The 24290-nt window shown below is 30.1% G+C and overlaps 2 protein-coding genes and 1 non-coding gene across 3 annotated transcripts; 1 reads left to right on the top strand and 2 right to left on the bottom strand.

Annotated features, from left to right (window-relative positions):
* The first annotated feature begins 781 nt into the window (after nucleotides 1–781).
* On the top strand, nucleotides 782–3467 carry LOC123198843 (receptor-like cytosolic serine/threonine-protein kinase RBK1). The gene is made up of 8 exons (XM_044613635.1): nucleotides 782–987; nucleotides 1073–1507; nucleotides 2000–2257; nucleotides 2349–2506; nucleotides 2611–2690; nucleotides 2783–2918; nucleotides 3003–3152; nucleotides 3233–3467. Exons 1-8 carry the CDS (start codon nucleotides 975–977, stop codon nucleotides 3389–3391), a joined length of 1389 nt encoding a protein of 462 aa, XP_044469570.1. The 5' UTR covers nucleotides 782–974; the 3' UTR covers nucleotides 3392–3467.
* Nucleotides 3468–4157: 690 nt separating this feature from the next.
* Nucleotides 4158–8768, bottom strand: LOC123198811 (AP2-like ethylene-responsive transcription factor AIL6). Its single transcript, XM_044613596.1, has 10 exons — nucleotides 8465–8768; nucleotides 8143–8368; nucleotides 7117–7720; nucleotides 6864–6946; nucleotides 5849–5857; nucleotides 5655–5743; nucleotides 5451–5524; nucleotides 5319–5369; nucleotides 5108–5184; nucleotides 4158–4852 (listed from the first exon to the last, which is right to left on the bottom strand). The coding sequence occupies exons 2-10, from the start codon at nucleotides 8282–8284 to the stop codon at nucleotides 4425–4427; spliced, it is 1557 nt and encodes a 518-aa protein (XP_044469531.1). The 5' UTR covers nucleotides 8285–8368; nucleotides 8465–8768; the 3' UTR covers nucleotides 4158–4424.
* A 14454-nt stretch (nucleotides 8769–23222) lies between these two features.
* TRNAA-CGC lies at nucleotides 23223–23300 on the bottom strand. Its single transcript has one exon. It is a non-coding gene; the product is annotated as a tRNA-Ala (tRNA).
* Nucleotides 23301–24290: the final 990 nt, after the last annotated feature.

Consider the following 24290-nt stretch of genomic DNA (forward strand, 5'->3'; position numbering starts at 1 on the left):
TTTTCGTACATACTTGCCTCTAATTTATAAGGGTTTGTCTTATAAAATTTGAAGTCAAAAATTCATGATAATCAAATACAATTTATGTAAATTTTTTATACTCTAATGTTATCTTATTGTAATAAATTTGTGAATATTTGACAAATGTTAACAAACATTGTGATCATTTATTCAATTATAATGACATAGATTAAAACTGATTAGTTGTTGATTAATTAATCTATGAATTAGTGAGATAATTAGTCTAACATATGTTGATTTCAAAGAAATATTCTCATAAATATTGGAATTTTTATCAAAGAACAAAATAATTGAAAAAATGGTTTGCTTAAAATGAAATCCTTGGTTTTGTTTGATTTCTGTTATGTTAGTTAAATCATTGATTTTCCTTACAAGCATAAAAACAAAAATAAGAATTTACCTTAATAAACCCATCAATAATTCCAGACCTTGGCTTGAGCCATAGCGCGGGACTTACGGACATGTCATAAAAACACGTGCTTATTATTAGTAATAGCAAGAAGATAAAAAGACAACAGTTGTGAAATTCCGAAAACACCCTCCAAAAGACATATTAGCCTTCACAATCGTCAGCGAGCTTTTTAAGGCCGCTGGCAGTCCATTTCGAGCGTCAGTTACGGCAAAATTCACGAGCGCAAAAAATCTACGGCCGTGGGTTCTGTTGAAATACCAAATATAAACTTACAGAGATAGACAAGTATAAATATAAGCATATATTCCAAGCTGGTTTTAGCTTGCTTTGGTAATCCATTTAGGATAAGCCAAATCAAAGACTTGTTCTTTGTCTCACCTTGTCTATCAATCTCCGTTTCAAAATGAACAAAATTACGTAGGAGAAAACTACTTTCTTATCCAAGACTACTTTTTTTTCCTTTTTAATTAATTTCTAGGTTTCTGGGGTCTTAATTTCCGAATTCTTTTTGCAAGTTTAAAGCCTTAGAAACTCTTGCGTAATGACTGTTCAAGGTATGTTTGATTCTTTGGAAGATGGGTTTCCTTTTTTTTTTTGTTTTTCATTTAAATTGTTTGTTTTTTTTTTTGGTTTATGCAGAGACAGGAGGGATGGTAGATGAAAACACAGAAATGGAAACGGTACATGAAATGCAAGATGGAGAAGCGGGTTCACCAAGAGGGGTTTTAGAGGTTCCTGTTGTAGGCGGAGATTCGGATAATAGTAGCAGCAGTTGTAGCTCGACGGAGAAATTAACGCCTCGGCTATCACCTCAACTATCGACGCCGGTTAACCGTGACGGCAGTTACGCGTCGCAGTGGAAGAACATGATCGGGTCGATTAAAAAGAAGTCTTCCAGGAGGTTCTCCACCCTTCCTATTTTAACAAACTATGATCTTTCAGGCAAAAATCTATGGAAGAAATTGGCTCGCCTTCAAAATGGTCCTCATGTTGAAGCCCTATCGGCTTCTAAACCTTCTTGGAGTTATTTTAAATATGAAGAACTTGCTGCTGCAACTGATAATTTCTGTCCTGGTGAGAATATCAAAATTTTCAGCTTTGAACATTTTGATACTTTTTGTCAATTTACTAGAAAATGAATTCAACAGAAAATGACTATTCATATGGTAAAGTCAATTCTTTGACAGACCACGTTATTTTTTTTCTTAAATGACTGAATTTTTATTGGTTACTTGACCATCCATCAACAAGATATGAGCTCTGCTTTTCTGGGATTTTTCCAATCCTTTTGACCCTTCCTATTCAATTTTCCTCTACTCTGCTATTGGCAATTAAATTTTCTTCTTGAGGGGACCCTTTTGATTAGAATAAATTTAGAATAATTGAATAGGAAATTGATTGTCTGTAAAGTTTACCAAATACAGATAGTTTTTCTGGTTCTCTTATTGAATGCAGCAGGGGATTCATTCAAATATTGGAGACAATTTGTTTATATTGAATCATTATGTACCATATGCGTTGCCTCTATCTGGTTTTGTGTTGGTTCTGATTAAACTGATTTTGTAGAAAACTTACTTGGGAAAGGGGGTCACGCGGAAGTGTACAAAGGGTGCTTATCCAATGGACGAGTTGTAGCAGTAAAGAAGCTAATGAAAAAGGAGAAAGATGAAGAGGATAGAGTGAGTGATTTCTTGGCAGAGCTTGGGATTATTGCACATATACACCACGAAAATGCAGCTCGATTGATTGGTTTCAGCGTTGAGAATGGTCTACACCTTGTTCTTCAATATCTACCAAAGGGCAGCTTGGCTTCAGTGCTTTTTGGTAGTATTAATATATAAACCACATGCTGTTTACTTAACTGCTACTATAGCTTTCAGTTATGGAAACAAAAGGTAAAATTTTGTGATTTCAGGATCTTCTGCTCAGTGTATAGAATGGAAGATAAGGTTTAAGATAGCATTAGGGGTGGCAGATGGACTGAAGTATCTCCATCACGACTGTCATAGGCGTATCATTCACAGAGACATCAAAGCCTCGAATATTTTACTCACTGATGACCTTGATGCTCAGGTTAGTTAGTCAATTTTCTCAACCACCAATTCCTAACTCCTTTTTAGTAATTTTTGTTTTCGAATGTGCATAACCAACCTTGTCATTTTATGCTTATCAAGCAGATTTCTGATTTCGGACTGGCTAAATGGCTTCCAGATAATTGGCCTCACCATGTTATCTTTCCAATTGAAGGAACATTTGGGTTCGTGCCTGAAACTCTGTTATTGTTGCTAACATCTATTTTTCCCAGAATTATGATTATTGTGGTTAACACTATCTTCAATTGGACCGCAGTTATTTGGCTCCGGAGTATTTTATGCATGGAATTGTTGATGAAAAAACTGATGTATTCGCATTTGGGGTCTTATTACTGGAGTTGATAACAGGTCGCCGTGCAGTTGATTCATCCCGACAAAGCCTTGTGATATGGGTAAGAAACACATCAATGGTCCAAATTGTTGTACCTCTGTTTTGATTATTCAGTTCCATCTTTACAAAAAAGCAACAAATGTAGGCAAAACCACTTCTAGACTCAGATAATGTTAAAGAATTAGCTGATCCGCGGCTGGGAGGAGAATATGATCCTACAGAAATGAAACGAGTAATGTTGGCAGCTTCAATGTGCATTCACCATATGTCGAAAAATCGTCCACACATGGATCAGGTATGAATGAATGATAAATCACTCACTCAATCATTCATTCATCAATCTCTTCTTAAATCAGTTTGAATATGGAAATGCAGGTAGCATTGATATTGAGAGGTGAGGATAAACCAGCAGGGATAATGCCAAAGGCAAGGTCAAGAAGTAAAGTTGTTTTTGACGGTTGTGATTTACAGGATTACACTTGTGATAGTTATCACCACGAAATGGATCGTCATTTGCAGCTTGTAATGGAATAACTAAATTTTATGTATACTTGTTATTGCTAAAGGGTTACAAAGCTCAAATCAAATATTAAGTTGTTCCTTTTTCACAAAAAAGTCTAGCATATTACGTATACTCATTTTAAAAACTGACCGACTAGTTTGATAGGAATCAATAGTCAGCCCGATCCAAAAATTTCTTAAACTCGATGGAGGTTTTGAAACGGGATGAATCAATGTTGAATCAATTTGAATTCACTTGTTTATAGTTCAATCGATAATTTTTCTTGTTGGTAAAATTGTTTTGTGAAGATTAATATTCAAGTTTTTAATATTTATTTAAGTAATTTATTGTTTTAACAGTGGATTAATTTAATCTGTGTATGAAAATCATGATCACATGATAACATGTATAATATTACGATAAACGAGTAATAAAATTTTTTAAATACTCCTTTACCATAATATTATTTCTTTTTAAAAAAATTAATAATAATATATATTATATCATTCCATCCATATAATAAAATATATTTATTATATTATAATAATTTGATATCCTTTAAAATCGCGTCATTTTTCATTTGTATTCATAACTCACATTAAGGCCCTTAATACTTCTGCAAAATTATAATTAAAAAAATAAAGTAAATTCAAAATAAGACAAACATTTTAACATAAACATTTCACTGTAAAATTCAATGTAATATTAGAAAAACATATTGAAAAAATTCAAAACTGAGCCCTGTGGGAGTTCAATAAAGGATACGAACAACAGAGACAGGAACCGCAAAACCAACACAGGATCTAAGAAAGTACTCATAATTTTCATAGCAGCTAAATCGATGCCTGTTCAAAAAGACGATAAGTAACAAGATTACAGAAGCCAACTTCCTACTTGCGTTACTACAACCATGGCATCAAATAAACCCTACCCTCTTTCCTACTACTACTTCAAAAGGTTACGAGCTAGATATGGGGTGAGACAGAGTGCACCAGTCAGCTTGAAGGATTAAAAAAACTGCTGCTATTGTTAGCTGAATTCCATCTATGGTGGAGTTAAAACTTCTTAATAAGATTGGGGGTTAGACCAGAAATAGATCTCAGATGGTTGGGACAAGAAGGCTATTGGGGTTGCCAGGGGTGTGGCTGAGCTATGAGAGCTCACTGTGCCGAAGTGGGCAGTTTGGAAGTTTTGGCAGAAGTTTTGCTGATAAAGTGAATCAAAAGGGATTCCACAAGGGATTGGATTAGCTGGATGAAGAGGAGCAACGTTTATGCTGCTGCTACACTGCAGTTGCAGATTTTGGTTCCGAGTTGGTTTGTGCTCAGTTTCAAGTGAGAGCTTCGTGCGCTTGGAAGAACTACCAATCGGAAGAGTACTCTGCACAATAGCATCAATATCATATCGGCTCATCTCAAAATTGGTCACAGCATTTGCTCCACGAAACTTGATAGCTGCTATATCATATGCTTCTGCTGCCTCCTCTTCAGTAGCTGCCACCATTTACAATATTGGATGATTATTACTTTTAAAAATGGCCCCATGAATATGTATCCCATGCAATAGATTCAAATGGAAGTAGGAAGGATGATAAATAAGCAGTTCTAATGGCAATCCAGTAAAGCCGGTGCTCCCTATGCTCTAGGAAATGTCAAAAAGATTGATTAAATAGTCAATTTTTTTACTTTTGCTAATTTACATATGAAGAAAAAGAACTACAGCATATGCTTCATGCAACAAATTTTTACCAAATGTCCCAAGGTACAAGTCTTTGTTGCCAGCAACACGGCCAATCCTTGCTTGCCAACGACCCTGCTGATGGTGCCTGCAGAATATTGAAATACAACTATACTTCAACACGGATTTGTTCATATTGCATTAAGTTTATTAAAACGAAATTTGCATAATATAAAATGAAATAAATTAACAATTCAACTGAAATGAGAAAACTGTACAAACCTTGTAACACCCCTGTATATGGAGGCTCCCCTAGAAAAACCGCTGCTCTTCCTATCAATTTGCAGGAAAAAAAATACTTAACAAACTGCAAATGAGATCAAAGTGGAACAATTTAGGGAGGGCTTTTCATACCTCCTTAAAGAGGCAATGAATTCCTGCTTGGTCACATTTTTCATCTCCTCCAACTCTTTCACGTAATTTGATACCTGCAGAGACAAACGCCAAGTTCACTAGGTAAGTTTATGTTCGAAACTACATACGTTCTCATGCAAAAGCCATAGCCTCAATAAGTTGTACACAATTTTAATTATAAAAAAACAATGCATATATAATTACGGGAAAGTTGGTGGTTGCTGTAGGACCCCAATATTTCAGAGCTGCCAAATCATATGCCCTGGCTGCCTTATCTTCCATGTCATATCCACCTAATGAATTACAAATTTTAATTATAAACGCAATTAGATTAAACCAATCTCGATGAAACTCCTCTAAAAAATGCCCAAAAGCAGGAGAAGAAAAAGGTATCTTACCCAGGTACACTGCAGGTCAGAAAAACATGTTGAGTGTCAGCAAGATACCCACAATTCCACATTTCAAGCAGAAAAAAGCATAGAAAGGAAATCAACATTAGACGATAGGCTGGTAAAAAATTTCCGCCTGGAAATTTTTTCTAAGCAAGGCCAAACCAAAATAAAGGAAAAACCGAAGTGAATAGCATGTGACAGCCCAAGTAAGTGCAGAATATAGACAATGCAATATCATATTATCATTCTCAAGAATAGTTTGACCATATGAAATTTCTTTAGGAGCAAGAAGTAAACCGTGAACATGGTTCCCCATCATTAAACTTTACTCATTCATAAACATTAATTACACCTCACCTGCTTTAAGGGGATAACAATGTTTCATCATAATAATAACCAAAGTATGAGTTAAGGCAACAAGTAGAAACACATTCAAATCAACTGTTTCACTATGGCAATTAAAAAAAATGTTTAACAGTGTTTGATCAAATTAAAACCAGAAGTTCTGAAGATATTTCAGAGTGGGTGCTCCGGTCAAACCTAGTGCTTCTGAGGGGTCTGAAAGCGAAAGCAAAAGCAAAAGTTAAAGCTTCAACTCAGTAGAGAGATGAGACTTATTATTCAGAGTCCAGAGTCATTGGTTTGTGTGCGGTGTGGAGAGTCGTGTCAACCAAAAACCTTCTGTAATGTTTAGAGGGCCCAGTTGGGAGAAGACAATGAACAAATGGCGGCACATACTGATCAAATCAATCACAATATATATATAAAAAAAATACCTAGATGTATAGAAAATATTATGAAAAGTACAAGTAAATATGCCATTACCAAAAAAATTCATCATAAAATACTTATGATCCAAGTAAATGAGTCTCAGAAAATCCTCATTAAATTTCCTTTCAAGCTCAGTGTATCCGACAAATATCTGTATATAACACACATTTCTACATACGCCTTACATACTTCAAATACAATATTTTTAAACCCAACCAAAAGGGAAAGAGAAACTCAGAAAAATAAGTACCTTGACGCCCTTTTCTCGCCTGACCTTCTCTTCTACAGCTGTTATCCCAAAGATGCGCTTCGTATCTGCCAGTCCACCTGTGCCTGAACCAAACCCACAAAAGAAAAAAAATCAACTTGAGAAATGTGATTATTCTAAATATAGTTTTGATGTAAATAAATATCAAAACTAATAACCCAATAATGTTTCAGGGTTAAAAAACCCAAGAACTAATGAATTACATGATAAAAATAATGTTTAGTTTCTAGTTTACCGAGTGACTCCTCTGTAAATCGAAGTCCTTTGACCAAAAGTATCAGCTACCTTTCTGGTTGAATCAGAATCAATCGAAACAACCGCTTTCTCATTGGAGCAGTTCTTGATATTGGTTTTAGTACTATTATTTTTATTATTACTTTCAACCCCGAGGGATAAACCGCCATTAGAAGGACAATTACTGAAGCCCAACTCGCTCCCAGCGGACTCAATAGAGTGAGTCATGAACTGGGCACCAGCAAGCTGAGTCGTGGTTCTACCCATAGAAGTTGAGTCATCAACTTCTGATCCCGAGTTAGCCGAAAAGGCTTGAAACCCAGTAATTACTTTGAGATCTTGATGATCGTTGAAAAAAGCAGAGGCCGAGCTATGATCGTAGATGTGAGTCAAGGACGAGTCCTGGGTTTCAGTTTGGCTGTGAACTATTGACGAAGAATCGCCAAGAAAGTCCTCCAGTTTTGGTACTGGGTGAGTGTGGGATTGCGGGTGGATATTATAGGTTGGTAAAAGAGTTGAATCCACCATGCCTGTTGGTACAAATTCTTTAACTTCACCGTTATTACTCTCAGAAAATAACACTTGAGATTTGGGGGTTGCCCACCCTGCAAAAAATTGTCGAAAGAATGATTGTAATGAAGCACAAGGCAGAAAAATAATCAAGCTACAAATGTTCACCATCAACGTGTCTGTTTAGTTGCCGAGAAATTGTATGAAAAGGCAGAAAAATAACTAGTACTAGTTTTCTACTTCAGGACTAGTTAAAGAGTACTTCAACTTTTACAAATGAAAAAAAAAAAATGATTTGAAAGAGAAAAAAAACTGGTTTTTGACTGTGGATATTCTAAGATTTCTTTTAGAGCTAGATTTGAGGAGGCAGCTCTAACATAAGCTATGAAAAAGGACTGATGGAGAAGTAAACGACCAAGTATTAATCACCATGAAGATTTAGAACAAAAAATAATGTATAGAAAGAGAAAAAAAATTCAAAGTTACAAAAAATAAAGGAGCTTGAAGATGAAGATACCATTAGGATAGAAGTTATCGATGAAGTAGTGAGGCGCAGGTGAAGAACCGTCATAGTTTAAAAACTGCGAGTCAGATGATGATGACCTCAACATCTCCATTGGAGAAAGTGAAAACGAAAGCCAGTCAGTCACCGGAGCCATCAAGTATATATATAATATTTATATATATATATACGTATATATACTTGCATACACAGTCTTGCTTAGTTTTCCTCTCTCCAAAATCTGAACAAACCACCAAATAAAAACAAAAATTTTCTCAGCTAAAAAACAAAACACACCATAAAACCACACACAATCAAACGCAAAGCTGCTCCTTACCTTTGAAAAAAAAAAAAAATACGTTACTTATTCAAAACAGCAAACACTATGCGATAATCACGAAGCTTCGGTGGTTAATGAGTTAACTATTATGTGTCATTATTATCTTTGAAGTTTAAAGGCAGTGAAGAAAGAAGAAGAAGAAGAAGAAGGCACAATGCATGCAAGAGAGCGAGAAGTGAAAAGAGGTTAAGTTAGATTAGAGTGAGAGAGCAACATGAAAGAAAGAAGAAAAGAAACAAATGACGTTGGGTTACAATGAGAAGAGATATAAGCGGTTTCAGAGGCAAGCAGCGTAAAACCAGAGAGGTTTTTACGGGGGAAAGTAAAGAGATAAATAATAATAATAAACAAAGGGAAGTAGGGAGGGTTGTGCGACTTTTAGCTCTGCGCAGAAGAAAATTTGTCTGAAACAACGTTGCGAAAGATCCGGGGTGGTGCAAGTTAGACGATTGGTTAGGGTTTTAACAATATTTTCATTTTTATTTTTTTTTTTTCTTACATGTTTTGTCTTTTTATTTGAACAAAAGCCATTTTTAATCGCACACTTGTCCAACATGCAGCTTTCCACTTTTCATACCATGCCATTGCCTCATCCCTATCTCGTTAATCCTCCTCTTTGTTTTCACTCACAAATCCTTTGAACAAAATTTTATCCTTTTAATATTTAAATAATTAATTTCTTCAAAGAATTAATGGAAATTCAAAGATTAGGACACTGATAATACACGTGAAAGAGCTGCATCTTTATTATTATTTTTTGTTATTAAATTTTTGGGGTTGCTGTTTATGGGATTCAAGTGCCACAGTGCACAAGTACTTTTTTTCTTTTTAACTTAAAATATTATTTTCCATCTAAGATTTGGTTTAAAGATTAATATATATTTATAAAATTTTAAAAATTTAAATATTTATTTATTTTTAAATTTTTATTAAATATATTATTAAATATAAAGATAAAATCGTTATTTTAATAATATTATTAAAAAATATAATTTTAATTTATTTTTCTCTTTTTTTAAAATTAATAACTTCACTTTGTTTAAAGTTTTTAATTTTTGAAAAATCATTTTTTTTTTCAAATCTAAGTTTTTTTTTTACTTCTCTAGCCATCGCAGATAAGCATCTTTTTCCACCCTAAACTTGGCTACCATCTCTATCATCATCTCTCTCATCTCTTATCGTCATAGTCAAATACAAATGAAAGAACGACGAAAGACGATGTTTGTTGTTTAGATCTAGTTGATAAAACGTCATTTTTCATCGTTTAAATGATGAAACATCGTCTCATCTAAACAACAAATGTATCATCTCATCGATCAAATGAAGGTTTTGTCCTTCATCGTATGGGAGAAAGAACAATTAAGAGAAAGCATCGTAAGAAGAGAAATACCAAAGAAGGAGATTGTCATTTGCTATATTTGTTTCTCAAACCTTAAGAGAAAAAATAAAATTTTTAAAACTTAATTATAAAAAATTATTAATTTTTTAAATTAAAAAATAAGATATAATTTTAATTATTTTAATATTATTAATAATATAACTGTTTTATCTTTAATCATAATAGAAAATTTGTGAGAATGTGAAAATAAAGTAAATTTTAGATGAATATTCAAATTTTTAAACTATATATATTTTTGTACACCAAAACTCGGGTGGGAAATAGTTGTTTGGCCTTTTTATTTTTATTTTTATTTTGAATGTAAAAGTGAAAATGAAACTTCCGGACTGATCAGATCAACTGGTATGAGTCTGATTGACCGTCAAATCAAAAGAAAAAAGAAAGGGAAAAGCAAATAACAAATCTAAAGTTGAGGAGCAGAGTGCATGTAATTATCCAATTTACAGTGAAAAAAACAGTTAAAAATGAAGCCAACCGGTGAAAGCGCTTCACTCTGATTAAAACTAAAGTAAAAGCAACAACAGTCAGTTTCTTTCATGACAGGCCTACGCCGTTTATAAGGTTACCCATTTGCCTGGTTTAAGGCGTATTTTATTTCTATCTACCCACTGGAACTTGCACAATTATTTTCCCTCCCATTGACTTGTTCCTGTTCTGAATTTTTGACTCTTTTTATGTAATTAGTTTAGGATTATTTTTTATTTTTTCATAAAGTGAGCTTTTTCAATAAGATTATTAGTCATAAATTATTAAAATTTAATAAAATAGATAAGTATAAATAATTATTATATTGAATTGAAGACAATAAAATAATATTAATATATTATCTTATTTTATTTTAATATCTTATATATAATTATCTTATTTTTCATGTTTTATTGCTTTAACATTGTTGTCTAATCTCATCACTAACAATTATACACTAGAAGAAGGGATCAAACAGAGTTTTTCTATTTTACAATAGAAAACATCATTCTTTTTCAATTTTTTTTGTCACAAAAACCTTCTTCCCAATGGCTCATCGTGGAAGAAGGACTAGGTTAACTACCACCAACAATCAAACAGTTCAGTTTGAGTTTAATTCAAATTTATGATTCAAATTCGTAGTTTAAATTTGTTACTCATTGATAAAATAATGTCGTTTAATAATTATTTAATATAATTTAAATTGAGTCATAAGTTAAGTTCGAATCGAATCAAATTATCTATTTAGCTCGCGAGTCAAACTTTCTATAATTCGAGTTCAGCTCAATTTTAAAACAAGTTAAACCTCTTAACTTAAACTCGGTTTATATTTGAAGTAAATAAATTTGAGTCAAATCAAATTGAGTTGAATTGATTTTCAAGCCTAAATCAGTTCGGTTTGGTCCACCCTTAACTCCAACCATCGGAGGTATAGCCCATGACCCTTGAATGGTAGTAATTTTGTCTAATGTTGCTTCAATGATTAGACAGTCCTACTCTAGTAGCATAATTTGGGGCGCCAATCCCCCCATAAAATTCAACCAGCCTGAGGTCCCAAGCCTCTCACATTGTTACTCCACTTGTCTCTTAGAGACAACAACAAATTACCCACAAGAAGAGGCTTGTCCCCTCTCCAACGTTCAAAAAATAAAACTCACATGATGGACTTATCATGTCATGTCCTAGAGAGAACGTACAACATGCAAACTTGAACTCACATGACGACAACATTGATATTGAGAGGTGACAAACCAATCCCTTAACCCTATTCCATAAATGAGCATGCAAAATAATCGCTGAATCAAATATGAGTATGACAAGCATCTTATGAAAATATGTGTAAAAGGTGCTTGTATTATATAAATAAAACTGAATACATAAACATTTTGATGTTTGAATGGAATGATATGGTAATACATTTATAAAGAACGAACATATAAAGAAATCGTAAAATGGGTTGAAATTAAGATTATTTATTTTCAAATTCTAGTCGAGATATTAAATTAATATATCTAAATTAATAAACTATTAGGTTGTGTTTGGTTTAGGAGGTAATTAAAAAATTACTCTATTAATTTAATTTTTATTACTTACATTACTTTGTTTGGTTGATAAATAATAAAAAATTTTGATAATCTTATATTACTAATAGTGATATGGATAATTTTAATATCATTTTCACCTTAGACATTAAAATATTATCAAAGTAATTTTGATTTTATTACCATTATATCCTTATTTATAAAAAATATTATAAAATAATCATATTTAAAGATATTTAAGTAAAACAATATCTTAATATTATTTTATTACTTATAATCAAACACAATAATTATTTATATCTATCAATTTTTATCAAATATAAAAATAATTTATATCTAATAATTTTTTAAATAATTTATCTTTAAAATAATCTTTTATTTTTATAATAAAACATTATCAAAGCAAAAAACCACATTAAACTCTTTTCTGTAATTTGGTCAACTACACTACTAAATTGATGCCAGTTTTTCATTAACCCAAAAAGCATAAAGTGTTTAAATTATCAAAATTTCTTTTACGTATTTTGGTCAACTACACAACTAAATTGATGTCAGTTTCTCATTAACCCAAAAAGCATAAAGTATTTAAATTGTCAAAATTTGGGGTTTGAATTTCCTCCTCTATAAACATTTTATGATAATTTTTATTATTATTTATTTCTCAATTTATCAATAAATAAAAGGTTTGTAATTTTTTTAAATTTTTTTGAAGCTTTCCAAGGTCAGTCAAGCCCCCAGAACAGAAAGTATTGTCACTCTTTCAAATTCTTTTGCAAATTTAAGGCCAAATGTTTTATTCCCACCCAAAATATGTTATTTTCTCTTTTTATTTTTATTTTTTAACATATTAAACACCTACCTATGAGTGATTAAAGTTAACAATTTAGAGGTAAAATTATTTTTATCTATAATATTAAAAATAAACTAAAATTAAATCTTTTTTTTCTTCCCTAAATCTTAAAAACTAAAAGTTTTTCCTTAAGTGAAATTTGAAAAAATGACATTTCTCCTCCAGGGTTTAGTTTTCAAATTTTCGGTGTCATCGCCAACCACGAATATCTTTCAACATCTCCTGTAATCAAGCTTCTCTTATTTAGAAGTTTGAGCGACATCGATTGACGTCAAAAAACACTCCCATCTTCATCTTCTCATTGGGTTTAGGACTATTGGTTGGAGAAAAAGATGATGAGCGAATGACTACCAGAGAAAGAGAAAAGAGATATTCAGGGGAGAAATTACTACTTTTCAAAACATAATATAAAGGAAAAAATTCTTATTTTTTAAGATTTAAAGAGTAAAAAAAAGATAAAATTTTAAGAGATTAAAATTTTGTTAACTTTAATCACTTATAGGTAGATATTTAAGATTTTAAAAAATAAAAGAGAAAAACTTAAAAAAATAATATACTTTAATGGGACTATTTCCTTTGGCCTAAATTTAATTGGTCACATGCACCAAATTCCAATTGTCAAAAATTATACAACGTAGAGTCGGCTTAAATAATTAAATGAAAGAAAATGGGAATGCTTATCCTCGCCGCAACAACTCGCATCCTTTTGCTGACTTAGGAACGCTCCTACAATCCTTTAACAGCATGTGACATCACACGTGCGCTCATGATCTTACTTTATTATTTATTCATAAACAAATAAAATATTATATTGTGGGAAAAACACGTCCCTACTTAACTTCGTTCATATTTAATACGCCAAATACCGGCTCAAGTTTTAATACCAAAGTCTGTTGACCAGATTTTAAATCAATAAAACTATGTATATCTATTTTAGATATATAAATATATACATATTTATATATGTTATCATATAATTTGATGATTTTGAATTAAGAATAAAACAATAATCAATCATATGATGACACATATGAGTGTATATATATTTGTGTACCCAAAGTGAGTACGCATAATATTGTTCATTTTAAAAATATAAATATTTAATTATAAAAAAATTAATAATAAAGTTATTATTTTATTAATATTATTAAAAAATATATAATTTAATCTTATTTTCTTTCATAAATTTTAAAAATTCATATTTTATCTTAATCTCAATTTTAAAAAAGTATTTTTTTTCTTCCTAAAATCCTTAGAGTTTGTTGCAAGTTCCAACAACAAAGATAGCAACAATGGCGGCCAATCAATTTCGACGTCAATTGGCCTTTTGTGTCTTCCTATGTTGCCACCAACAATGCCAAAAGAAGGTCGACAACAAAGAGCTTCATCAAATTGGCTCCAAACGATGATAATTTGTCACATTTTTTATTGATTTAGCTTCAGATCTAGACAACCATTGATAGACACGTCAATTAGGTTAAACGAATAGTGGTATAGTCTGAAACTCAGAATTAAGACCTGACTAGAAATGCCCCAATTTGGTAATATAGAGTATCGAACCCAACCAATAGGCTTTCCCAACCAGGCTATAGACCTAAATATTATACCCATTGGTCGAGCCAGCTTGTCCTATCACTGTTGAAAAATTAAAAAAATATAAAATTAAATGACAGTTGGCTTCTATAGCAAGGAGAAGTTGTTTTATCTTTTATTTTTTTTCTTTTATATAAACAATTCAATTCTTCTCCATTTCCTTTTTTTTTTTTTAAAACAAATCTTCCAATTTTAATTTTTTCATTATATTTTTATTCTTATTTTCTCTCATCAACACTCTTTCAGATTTTATCTAAATTCACAAATAATGATTCTCTGTGTTTATAATTTTATTTTCATTTTAATTTTACCATTACAAAATATTACAAATAGATCCAATGTCAAATAAATTTAGTCCATTTAGATAAATAATATAGTATATATATTTTATTTATGTTTGTAATTATACAGTATACAAATTAATTTATTTGTATTATGTTATAATATTCTTCATCATATAATCATGGTATTCTTTTGCTACAAGTAAGAGAGTATAAATAAAATATTCGAGGTACTGTCTTCGGTTTTAATAATTAAAAAATAATTTGTGTTAAAATTTTTAATTAATTTTTTAAAAATTTGTTTAAATAGGTCGGCTCATCAACCAGCGTGATTAAGGCTTGGCCCAACCCGACCCTATATATAGGGTTAAGTCTGAAGCCTTAAAAATTCTATCGCCTAACCAAGCCTGACCCATGGGCTGAGCCGAAGCCGACCCAACCAATGGACTTGTCTAACCGTTGACGAAGACCTATTCTCTTGCCATGAATGTGACGAAGACACAACTACAAACACATTTGTTGCACACCAGATCAAAACGACGCATAATGATCAGTCGCATTCATGGCCAAAGAATGGTGGTCGCGTCTTCGTCCAAACTACGGGAGGGAGCACCAACAGATGGGAGATTGGTTAGAGAATGTCATCAAAAAAGGAAGGGAATGAATGAAACCTAGGGGTAAAAAAGTAGTTTTTCAAACTTTTTGGTGGGGGGGTTAGTCTTATAAACTAAGGGCGAGAATAAGATGAAATTTTAATTTATTAAATATTATTATTTAATAACTATTTTACCCTTATTGGTAATAGCGAGTTTTAACATAATTTTCCATGACTGATCAATATTTTGATTTTTAAAATCCCATGAGGTGTAAGGTTGTCTTTGCACTAAATCTTGGGTGGGAATAAGTCTTTTGACCTATTTATAAAGCAAAAAGGTCAGTGTTTGGAAAACCAAATCCAACTAGTTGATTTGATTGGTTTAATCATAAACCAATGTATAATTTGGTTCGATTTTTATGTAATTATTGATCAATTCTAGTCAAAATCATTATGAATAAACAACTTTAAAATTGTACTAATTATTTATAGTGGTAAATTTAGGAATATTTGATAAATGACACTCATATTAATTAATTGAATAATTATATCTTGTTATAAAGTATTAATTCTACGTTTCATGAGTGTTTATTCAATTATAAGGTTTAGATTGAATTAGTCGGTTCAATTGATTGATTGAATTGATTGGTTCAATCGATTGATTAAATCGGTCAAACTATAAACCAGTGAGATAACTAGTTTGATTGTTAATTCAGCTTTAAAAACATTGCAAAAAATTATTTCCCATTTGAGTTTAGATGAATCCACAAATTCCTCCCTTTAAGTTTGAAATCATTTTAACACAAACTAGATAACAATAATTATAAAAATGTATAAAATATATAATTTTCTCATATCCACTTTATTTACATATTTTCATTTTCTTTTTTTTTTTTCAGTACTAGCTCTTCTACTTCCTCTCTTGCTCATTTATTTTAAAAAATATTCATCTCTTTCTTCCTTTTTTTTTTTTTCTCCTACTGTTTTCTCGTTATCTTTTTGTGTTCTCCCACTCATTTATTTTAAATAAATATCAATTTCCCCCTCCCCCAGTCCCTCTTATTTTTCCCACATTCCCACTCTCACTTATTCTCTCGATCATTTCTTTTCAAAGAATATAATCTATTTCTTCATCTTCTGCTCTCACTCATTAATTTTAATAAATATCAGTCTATCTTTTTTTTTTTTTTGGTTCTTTCTCTTTCGCATTACTTTTTAATAAATGTCAAACTATTTCTTCATCATCTTGCCTTTTTTTTTTTTTAAATAAATATCAATTTATCTATTTAGCTTCTTGCTCTTGCTCATTTCTTTTTAATTTAAATGACTGTGAATCTACAGTTATTAAGAGATTTTTTAAGAAATTAAGAATTAAAAAAATGATGGTGAATATGATTGGAGAAGAATGATGGTCGATAATGAAGATTATTAGAGGATAAAGATGATCGTTGATATAAGTGGTGAAGATAACTACAAAAGAGAGGATGAACGATAGTTGGTGGTTAGGAATAGAAGATGATAGGAGAAGAAGGAATAATAAAACAAAAAATAAGGGAAAATTATTATTGTAAGAAAAAGAAAAATAATAAATTTTAATTATTGGAGGATAAATTGGAAAATTAAATTTTATAGAATGATAAATTGATTAATTAATTAAATTTCTTGTTTTGATAGAGGATTTTCATAACTTAATGAAATTAAAAACATATTGATAATTTAATTTGTATCAAAGGATGGGGCCATTTTCATAATTATATTAATAACAATAAAATAGTATTTTACACTAAAACAAATAAAATTCACTAATTGTAGTAGATGAAGGGTGAAAAAAAAACCTTTCAAATTTAAAGAGTATAAATTTGTTATTTAACTAAACCTTGGGTGGGATATAGCATTTAGCCTATTTATTATAATGGTTATTAATTAAATTAATCATATTTTGAAAGATTGTACGAAAAAGACTAAACCTTTATAACTAAACAACTAAATTAAATACAATTATATCATCATTTCTGACCTTACAACAAAATCCCTAGAATCCTAATTGTCATTTTCTTTTAACTCATAAGCTCATATATAAAATCTTACAAAAAAAAGAGCATGAATTTAAGTATAAAAAATTATTAAATCCAAGTAAAAAGATAAATATTTACTTTTTTTTCCATTTTAATTTGATAGATTGTTGTATTGTTAGAAATATGGTCAAAATTACAAGATTTTAACAGGGTGAAACAATTTCCAAAGCATACACATTAAAACTTCTTGTGTGAAACACACAACTTCGATTTAGTCTAGGGTATGTAAAAGGTTTACAACTATGGGGAGGATTTATGATGGGCTAAATGTAAAATTTATAAGTATGAATGAAATTTTACAAAGTTTAGCACTTTGTATATGTTATTAGCCTAAAATCTTAGGTTTGTTCAAGTCTTACCATACAAGGGGTTGTTTGTAAGATTTTAAAGTTATGAAGGATTTATGTACAATTTTTAGAGCCTTATTAAGCAAATGTCACAAGTAGTTTCTCTATTCATAGTGGTTTCTCCCAAATTGAGAAGAAAAACTCCTAATACTAATTATGAAATAATAAATATGAATCTTTGGAAAATTATCATTTGTCCATAAGGGCCAATATTGAAATTCATAATCTTGCTAACGTTGACATTGATAATGATGATAATCTTGCTAATGTTCCCAATGTAAAGTTGTTATCAATAGCTAAGGATTGGATGCATGGATGCAAAAAAAGAACTTTGCGTTATGGTGTGTTTGATCATGATCATGAGATGAACGATATCCCGATTAACAAACCTAAGTTTGATGATGCATGCCATCCCAAACAAGTTCAACACCTATCTACATGACATTAGAGATTGTGATTTATCAACCGTGCATAGTAACGATGGAGAATGAAACAATCCCTAATTCAATGCATTGGGTACTTCCATTCCCTAAGAATCCAACACAACCTATTATTGATGGTTTAAAACTTGAAATGTGGGGTTTTTAAGTGTTGGCTATCAAATAAATTTTGCAAGATGTATTAAGGAGGTTTGTTTTGGAAATTGATTTCCAATATAAAGTCTCCGAATCAACAAGGGATAGATGGAAAATTAAATGTCATCATGAACAATGTGAATGATGTGCAAGGATGAAAAAGTTGGAGGGTTGTGATTATTTCCAATTTCACTACAATAATAGCCACCACTCTTACCTGAGATATCAAATCCTACCACTCACATCTAAGCCAAGGCCCATACATTAGAACAAATCCCGAAAACAATGTTTGTTATGATGGATTAAGTTCATAGGCCAAAAGAAATTATAGCCAATATGGTCAAGAGGTACAAATTTGACATCTTTTATACCTTAGCATGACAAGTGAAAAATTAGGCACCGAATTCATTAATAGGTTCTCAAGAAGAGTTATTCATGTTATTGCACAACTATCCAATTGCAATCCTTCAAGTACGAATATTAATGTATTCCACAATGAGAGGGCATACCATGTTTTATTGCTTCAACATTAACGATTGGTTAATTGTGATTGTAAATGTGTCTATACGACAAATTGATTATGTATGATAACAAATATTGTATTGCTTTTAAATTAGTGAATTATATTATGAAATTGTATTTGAATTTTTCATTCAATGACACATTTATTCAAATATCATTAGACTACGCATTTATGAAATTAAACATCGATATAACAATAAAACTAACTACATATTACACATGAGTATGTATCAACACACATTAAGGGATACATAATCGTGATATATTTCACGATAGACAAATTTTTGTAATAAGGGTGGATTAAGTCTTATTATAATTCATACAAACATCAAACTTTGAATATGAAAGTAATATAGATATATAATCTATAGAGTCCTATTGTAATTCCATTCGGTACGTTGATTTAAGAGCTTTTAGCTTTTAAAATTCGCTTGTACACCCCATATCAAACTTTGAATATTAAAAGTAACGGATACACATAAACACAAATATATACATACTTATATATTATTCTTAGGTTTTTTTTTCTAATTTCTCCTAGTAACACTGGTGTTTTGCACGTTTAACTTTTTAAAATTGTACATATATCTCTATTTTAAACCTGTTAGCGTTACAAAAGGAAATTACAATATAACCATATGATTAATCTTCTAGTGTTAAATCTTAGGTCTAGGGTCCCTCAATTCATACATTCTAATGTTACATGCAATTCATTAATACAGATAATGTGGATGTAGACAAATTTTTGTAAGAAATAAACAAATTTTATTAGAAAAAAAAAAAAAAAGCGATGGCAAGGGGATAGGTGGTGGACAGCTGGGGCAATAGTTAATTGAATCTGAGAAATGAAGGGATCCTTAATTATTCCTTATCACCGTTGTTATCTATTTAAAATATTAAAATCCCCCAAAGACTCGCGCATCTATTCACTGCTTGCTTTTGACCTTTGACTGGAACGAGCTAGCACGTGCGCAGCATCTTTTTTATTCCTGTTTTACAACGGTGATTTCGGTGATGCACGTGCATTCTCTGTCCTCTAGCTCCGACATTTTTCTCTGAGTTGTTCCCTTCTCTTGTTTTTTTTCTAATGTCCTGACAACTTTGAATGAAGCTTTTGCTTTTGTAGGCAAGATTTGGGTTATTCTTCCTTCGTTATCTTGTGCCTATCCATTTATCCGTCTCATCATATAATTAAATAATTTTAAATTAATAATAAAATAATATTTAATTATATAATAATATATTAAATATATACTTATTTATATATCTAAAATAAATATACATAATATTATTTTTATTTAATTAGATAATTTTAAATAATTAATACTATTCAAACTTACTTTAAATACACAAATAAATACATATTTATATATATCATTACATAAATATATGTCATTTTATTTTTAAATTAAAATAGATATAAATAATTTTATTAATTTTAAATTAAAAAATAACACTCAATTATATAAAAATAGATTATATAAATACTCAATTATATATTAAAAAATATATTCTCATAATATTAAATTTGGTTTTTATTATCAGTTTTTGGTTTTAATAATCATCATTTTTAATGTGCTTATAGAATAAGTTTGGTAAGTTGAAAAGGGTGTGTACAGGGAAGAAAGATGGAGCCCATTAGACACAATTCAAGTTTGAGATGATGTTGTTGTTGTTGTAGAGGGCAATGTTTTTACCGTCGAATCAGATATTGATACAGTAGAAAAAGTGACCTACTTTAACTAATAATCATATTAGTTCATCGGTGATTAGATTGATTAATTATTTAAAAATAATATTAAATTTTTTTATATAACTTATAATTAAATATATAATTTAACTTAATTGATTTTAAAATAAGTTTAGTTTAATAATATATATATATATATGATTAATATGCTCTTGGATCAAGTTTTTATAATAAATTTTTGAAAAAAATCAATTTTTTATATTAACCGAATCAAATCTGATTTTAAACATAGTCTAATTGATTTAGTTAATAATTAACCATTCAATTAGTTGGATTAATTAGTGTAATTCAATTTTTAAACCCATGTTAAAGAGAATAACGAAAATGAAATTTTATTACAAGCTACCTATGCCTCGGAGAGCTGCTGAGGGCTGCAGGGCCTCAGAGGTCTTGAATAACATTTTTAGACAGATTGGACCCAACCATGCTTTGAATCACTTCCCCGTATGTTTTTGGGTTGAGTTATTTCAGCCCTATCACTTTTCTTTGTCAGTTCATTGATGAATTTTTGTAAAATTATGAATAAATTTTACATTTACTATTATTATCTAAAAGAACTTTTTTTTTTTTAGTAAAATCATATGTAGATATTTTTAATATATAATTTATCAAATAAACAAATAAAATATAAAATAATAAAATATTACTACTTGCAAGCAATAATAACAATTTTATCCCAGAAGATAATTTAATAGATTTGAGATCAAGTTCCCAGAAGATAGTTAAAGCAATACTATATAACTTAACTTAAGGTTAAAGGAGGATTGAAATTGAATTGATGAGTAAAAAATTAAAGAAACTTATGATTTTAAGATAAGCTGGTGGTGGAACTTAAACACAGTAAAGAAAAGATAAATTGTTTGTGTTGTGTGCGTACAGATAGTACTGGTCGCAAGGGCATTTTACTTTTTATCATTTTATTTTTACTTTTCAAAAAGATATTTTACTTGTGGGTTGCACCACTTTGGGCTGACAATAATCATTAAGGTGGGAAGTGAGTTTGGATATATCTTCAAGGCCGAAAGACATATTCTCATCCAAATTATAATAAAATTTCAAAGTTTTATATTTTAATTTTTAAAAACTTAAATATCCATTTACGAGATAATTTATGTTCAAAATCTCAATTATAATTAAGGGTATAATTAGGGGTAAAAAAAAATTTAAAAAACCAAACTTTTATTACATTTTTCTCACTCAAATTGAAAATCTCATAATTTTTCTAAAATTTGAAATGTGGTAATTTTTCTCTCAAAGTTTTTTCCTCTTTTCTCTAGTGACGATCTGTCATCTTCGATCGTCAACTGTCCTCTCTCTCTCCTATTGAGGGAAATTGTCTGTGATGCCTTTGTTATCCAGACAATGTCATGACTTAGAAAGAGATAGCCGAATTTTTCTCTACATATTAGGGTTGAAAGCACTATCGTCAATGGTTAGAGATGATCGTTGAAGTGGACTTGGGCCTAGCCTTACAAAGGCCCAAGTCCGCCCCTAATAATAGCCTAAACTTGGAATGCCTAGCTCTTAGTTTTGAGTTGGAATGCTCAATTCTAAAATGTCTTGTTTCCATATGTTTTACCTATGTATAAGTCTTGTATATTTGTAAGATGAAGATGTAAAGTGACTTTTGAGTATTGTATCTAAGTATTCTTATTTCAAATATGAATATAGAGATGTTTCTCTAATCTAATTGTAGAAAATTTAAAACAAGAGAATTATATCGATATTATAAGCTTGATCTTACAAGAGATTATCGCTTTCCTGTTTAGATATGAGAGAAAATAGAAAGATAATCTCATAAATTCTAAGGAAATATATTTTCATTAACTCGAGTAGGGTTTACTATCATGCAAAATTCTTACCATTGTCTTTGGGGAGTAGGATTTATTTCCATATTCTTAGACGATGAGGGGATAAGTTATGTGTCTTATTAATGTTTTTATAGCTTATTGTTGAGTAATTATATTTGGAATTATGAGTTCGGTTAAAAAAGAATTTTACAAGTTTTTCGTATTCGGTAATATGTCTTTGAAAATGATATTGTCATGTTTGATTATTGGTATAACTGAATATATATCACTTTCTATTCCCTTATTCTTGGGCAATAAGGGATAAGTTACATGTCTTATTGATGTTTATATAGCTTATTGTTGAATAGTTGTATTTACACATATGAGTTCGGTCAAAGAAGATTTTTCGAGTATTTTATCTTGTGTAAGATGTGTAATATGATATTGTGGTGTTTGGTAATTGATATACCTAGATACATATCACTTCCTTGGATAAATTTGATGTGGTGGTTGAGATGTGAAATCTTACTTATTCGTCATGTAAGTGGGTACATTTAGAAATAAGTGTAGACCAAAAAATAAATAATAAAATTATGTATATCTGTCTTAGGTATATAAATATATACACATTTATATGTATCATTATGTGATTAGATGATTTTGAATTAAAAAATAAAATAATTTTTAATTATATATGATATATATATAAATGATATTTAACACTTATATATGTAACAATTATGTGATATAAAATAATTTTAGAATTAAAAAATTAAAATAATTTTTAATTATATGATAATATATATAAATATATATATTTAAAATAGGTATGTGTAATTTCACTCAAAAATAAATAGAGAGGAATTGATTTCTTAACAGAAGAGAGACTGGTTTGGGTTATGGCCTATTATGGCCTAGCTGGGCCGTACTAAGACAATAAAATGGAAAAGGTAGCCAATTAATTCTGAACACTGAAGATGGAGGTCGGGGAATCGAACCCCGTGCCTCTCGCATGCGAAGCGAGCGCTCTACCATATGAGCTACACCCCCACGTACGATGGCTGGACAAAGTCTTATATAGTTCAATTATTTCTAGTACCTTATTGTTTAATAAAATACACATTAAAACATTCGTAATTTTACTTATTTCTAACCACCAATAAAATTAAATGCATAATTTTATATAATAAATAATAATATAATATATTATTATATAATTAAATATTATTTTATTTTTAATTATTTAATTATATAATAACATATTTTTATTTATATATAATACTATTCTTTTAGCCAATACAAGAGAAATCAACAAGGGTATATACATAGGGGTAGACTTGAACCGAGATAGCTTCGGTTTGAAAGCTGACTTAGCTCGATTCAATTCTGTTCAAATTCGTTTACTTTGAATATAAACTGAGTTTAAGTTAAGAAGTTCTGCTCATTTTAAAACATAAACAAACTCGAGTTATAGGGAGTTTGACTTGATTTGACTTATGAGTTAGATAAATGACTCGATCTGATTAAAACTTGGTTTGAACTCGATTCAAATTATGTTAAATAACGTTATTTTATCAATGAACTATAAATTTAAATTACAAATTTAAACCACATGTCCAAACAATAAATTTGAGTCAAACTTGAATCGAATTATTTTCATTTAAATCGAATTCAAACAATTTTTAATATTAACTCGATGAATTTAACTCAAACTATTTTTTATTCAAGTCAAAGGGTATTTAGACTCGATTTAATTTGTATCCATCCGTACATATACATATCACAATGCTTATGAGTTTATTTATATTTTCTTAGCCACTACTTTTACAATATTTCATTTGTATATTTTTTTTTTGTGAAGTCATGGGAGTTGTATACAGGACCAGTAGAAAACTTACCAAGTGGCAACTTAAAAGATGACTTTTTTATATTTTTGTTCAACATTAAAATTCTGAGAAATGGCAGCAGCCTCAGAAGCGTCAATCTTGATGACTTTGTCAAGATTCAACCACTAGCCTTCACTAATTTGTTGGTTACTGC

This window comes from Mangifera indica, chromosome 16 (assembly GCF_011075055.1).
Source record: "Mangifera indica cultivar Alphonso chromosome 16, CATAS_Mindica_2.1, whole genome shotgun sequence".
Classification (NCBI taxonomy): domain Eukaryota; kingdom Viridiplantae; phylum Streptophyta; class Magnoliopsida; order Sapindales; family Anacardiaceae; genus Mangifera; species Mangifera indica.

Excerpts from the sequence above, each read along its gene's own strand:
- LOC123198843 (XM_044613635.1), top strand. Across the intron at positions 1,508-1,999 it reads AACTGATAATTTCTGTCCTG|AAAACTTACTTGGGAAAGGG; the intron begins GTGAGAATATCA and ends CTGATTTTGTAG. Across the intron at positions 2,258-2,348 it reads CTTGGCTTCAGTGCTTTTTG|GATCTTCTGCTCAGTGTATA; the intron begins GTAGTATTAATA and ends TTGTGATTTCAG.
- LOC123198811 (XM_044613596.1), bottom strand. The coding sequence starts at position 8,284 with ATGGCTCCGGTGACTGACTGGCTTTCGTTTTCACTTTCTCCAATGGAG. Across the intron at positions 5,185-5,318 it reads ATATACAGGGGTGTTACAAG|GCACCATCAGCAGGGTCGTT; the intron begins GTTTGTACAGTT and ends AATATTCTGCAG. Across the intron at positions 4,853-5,107 it reads CTTGTACCTTGGGACATTTG|CTACTGAAGAGGAGGCAGCA; the intron begins GTAAAAATTTGT and ends AAATGGTGGCAG.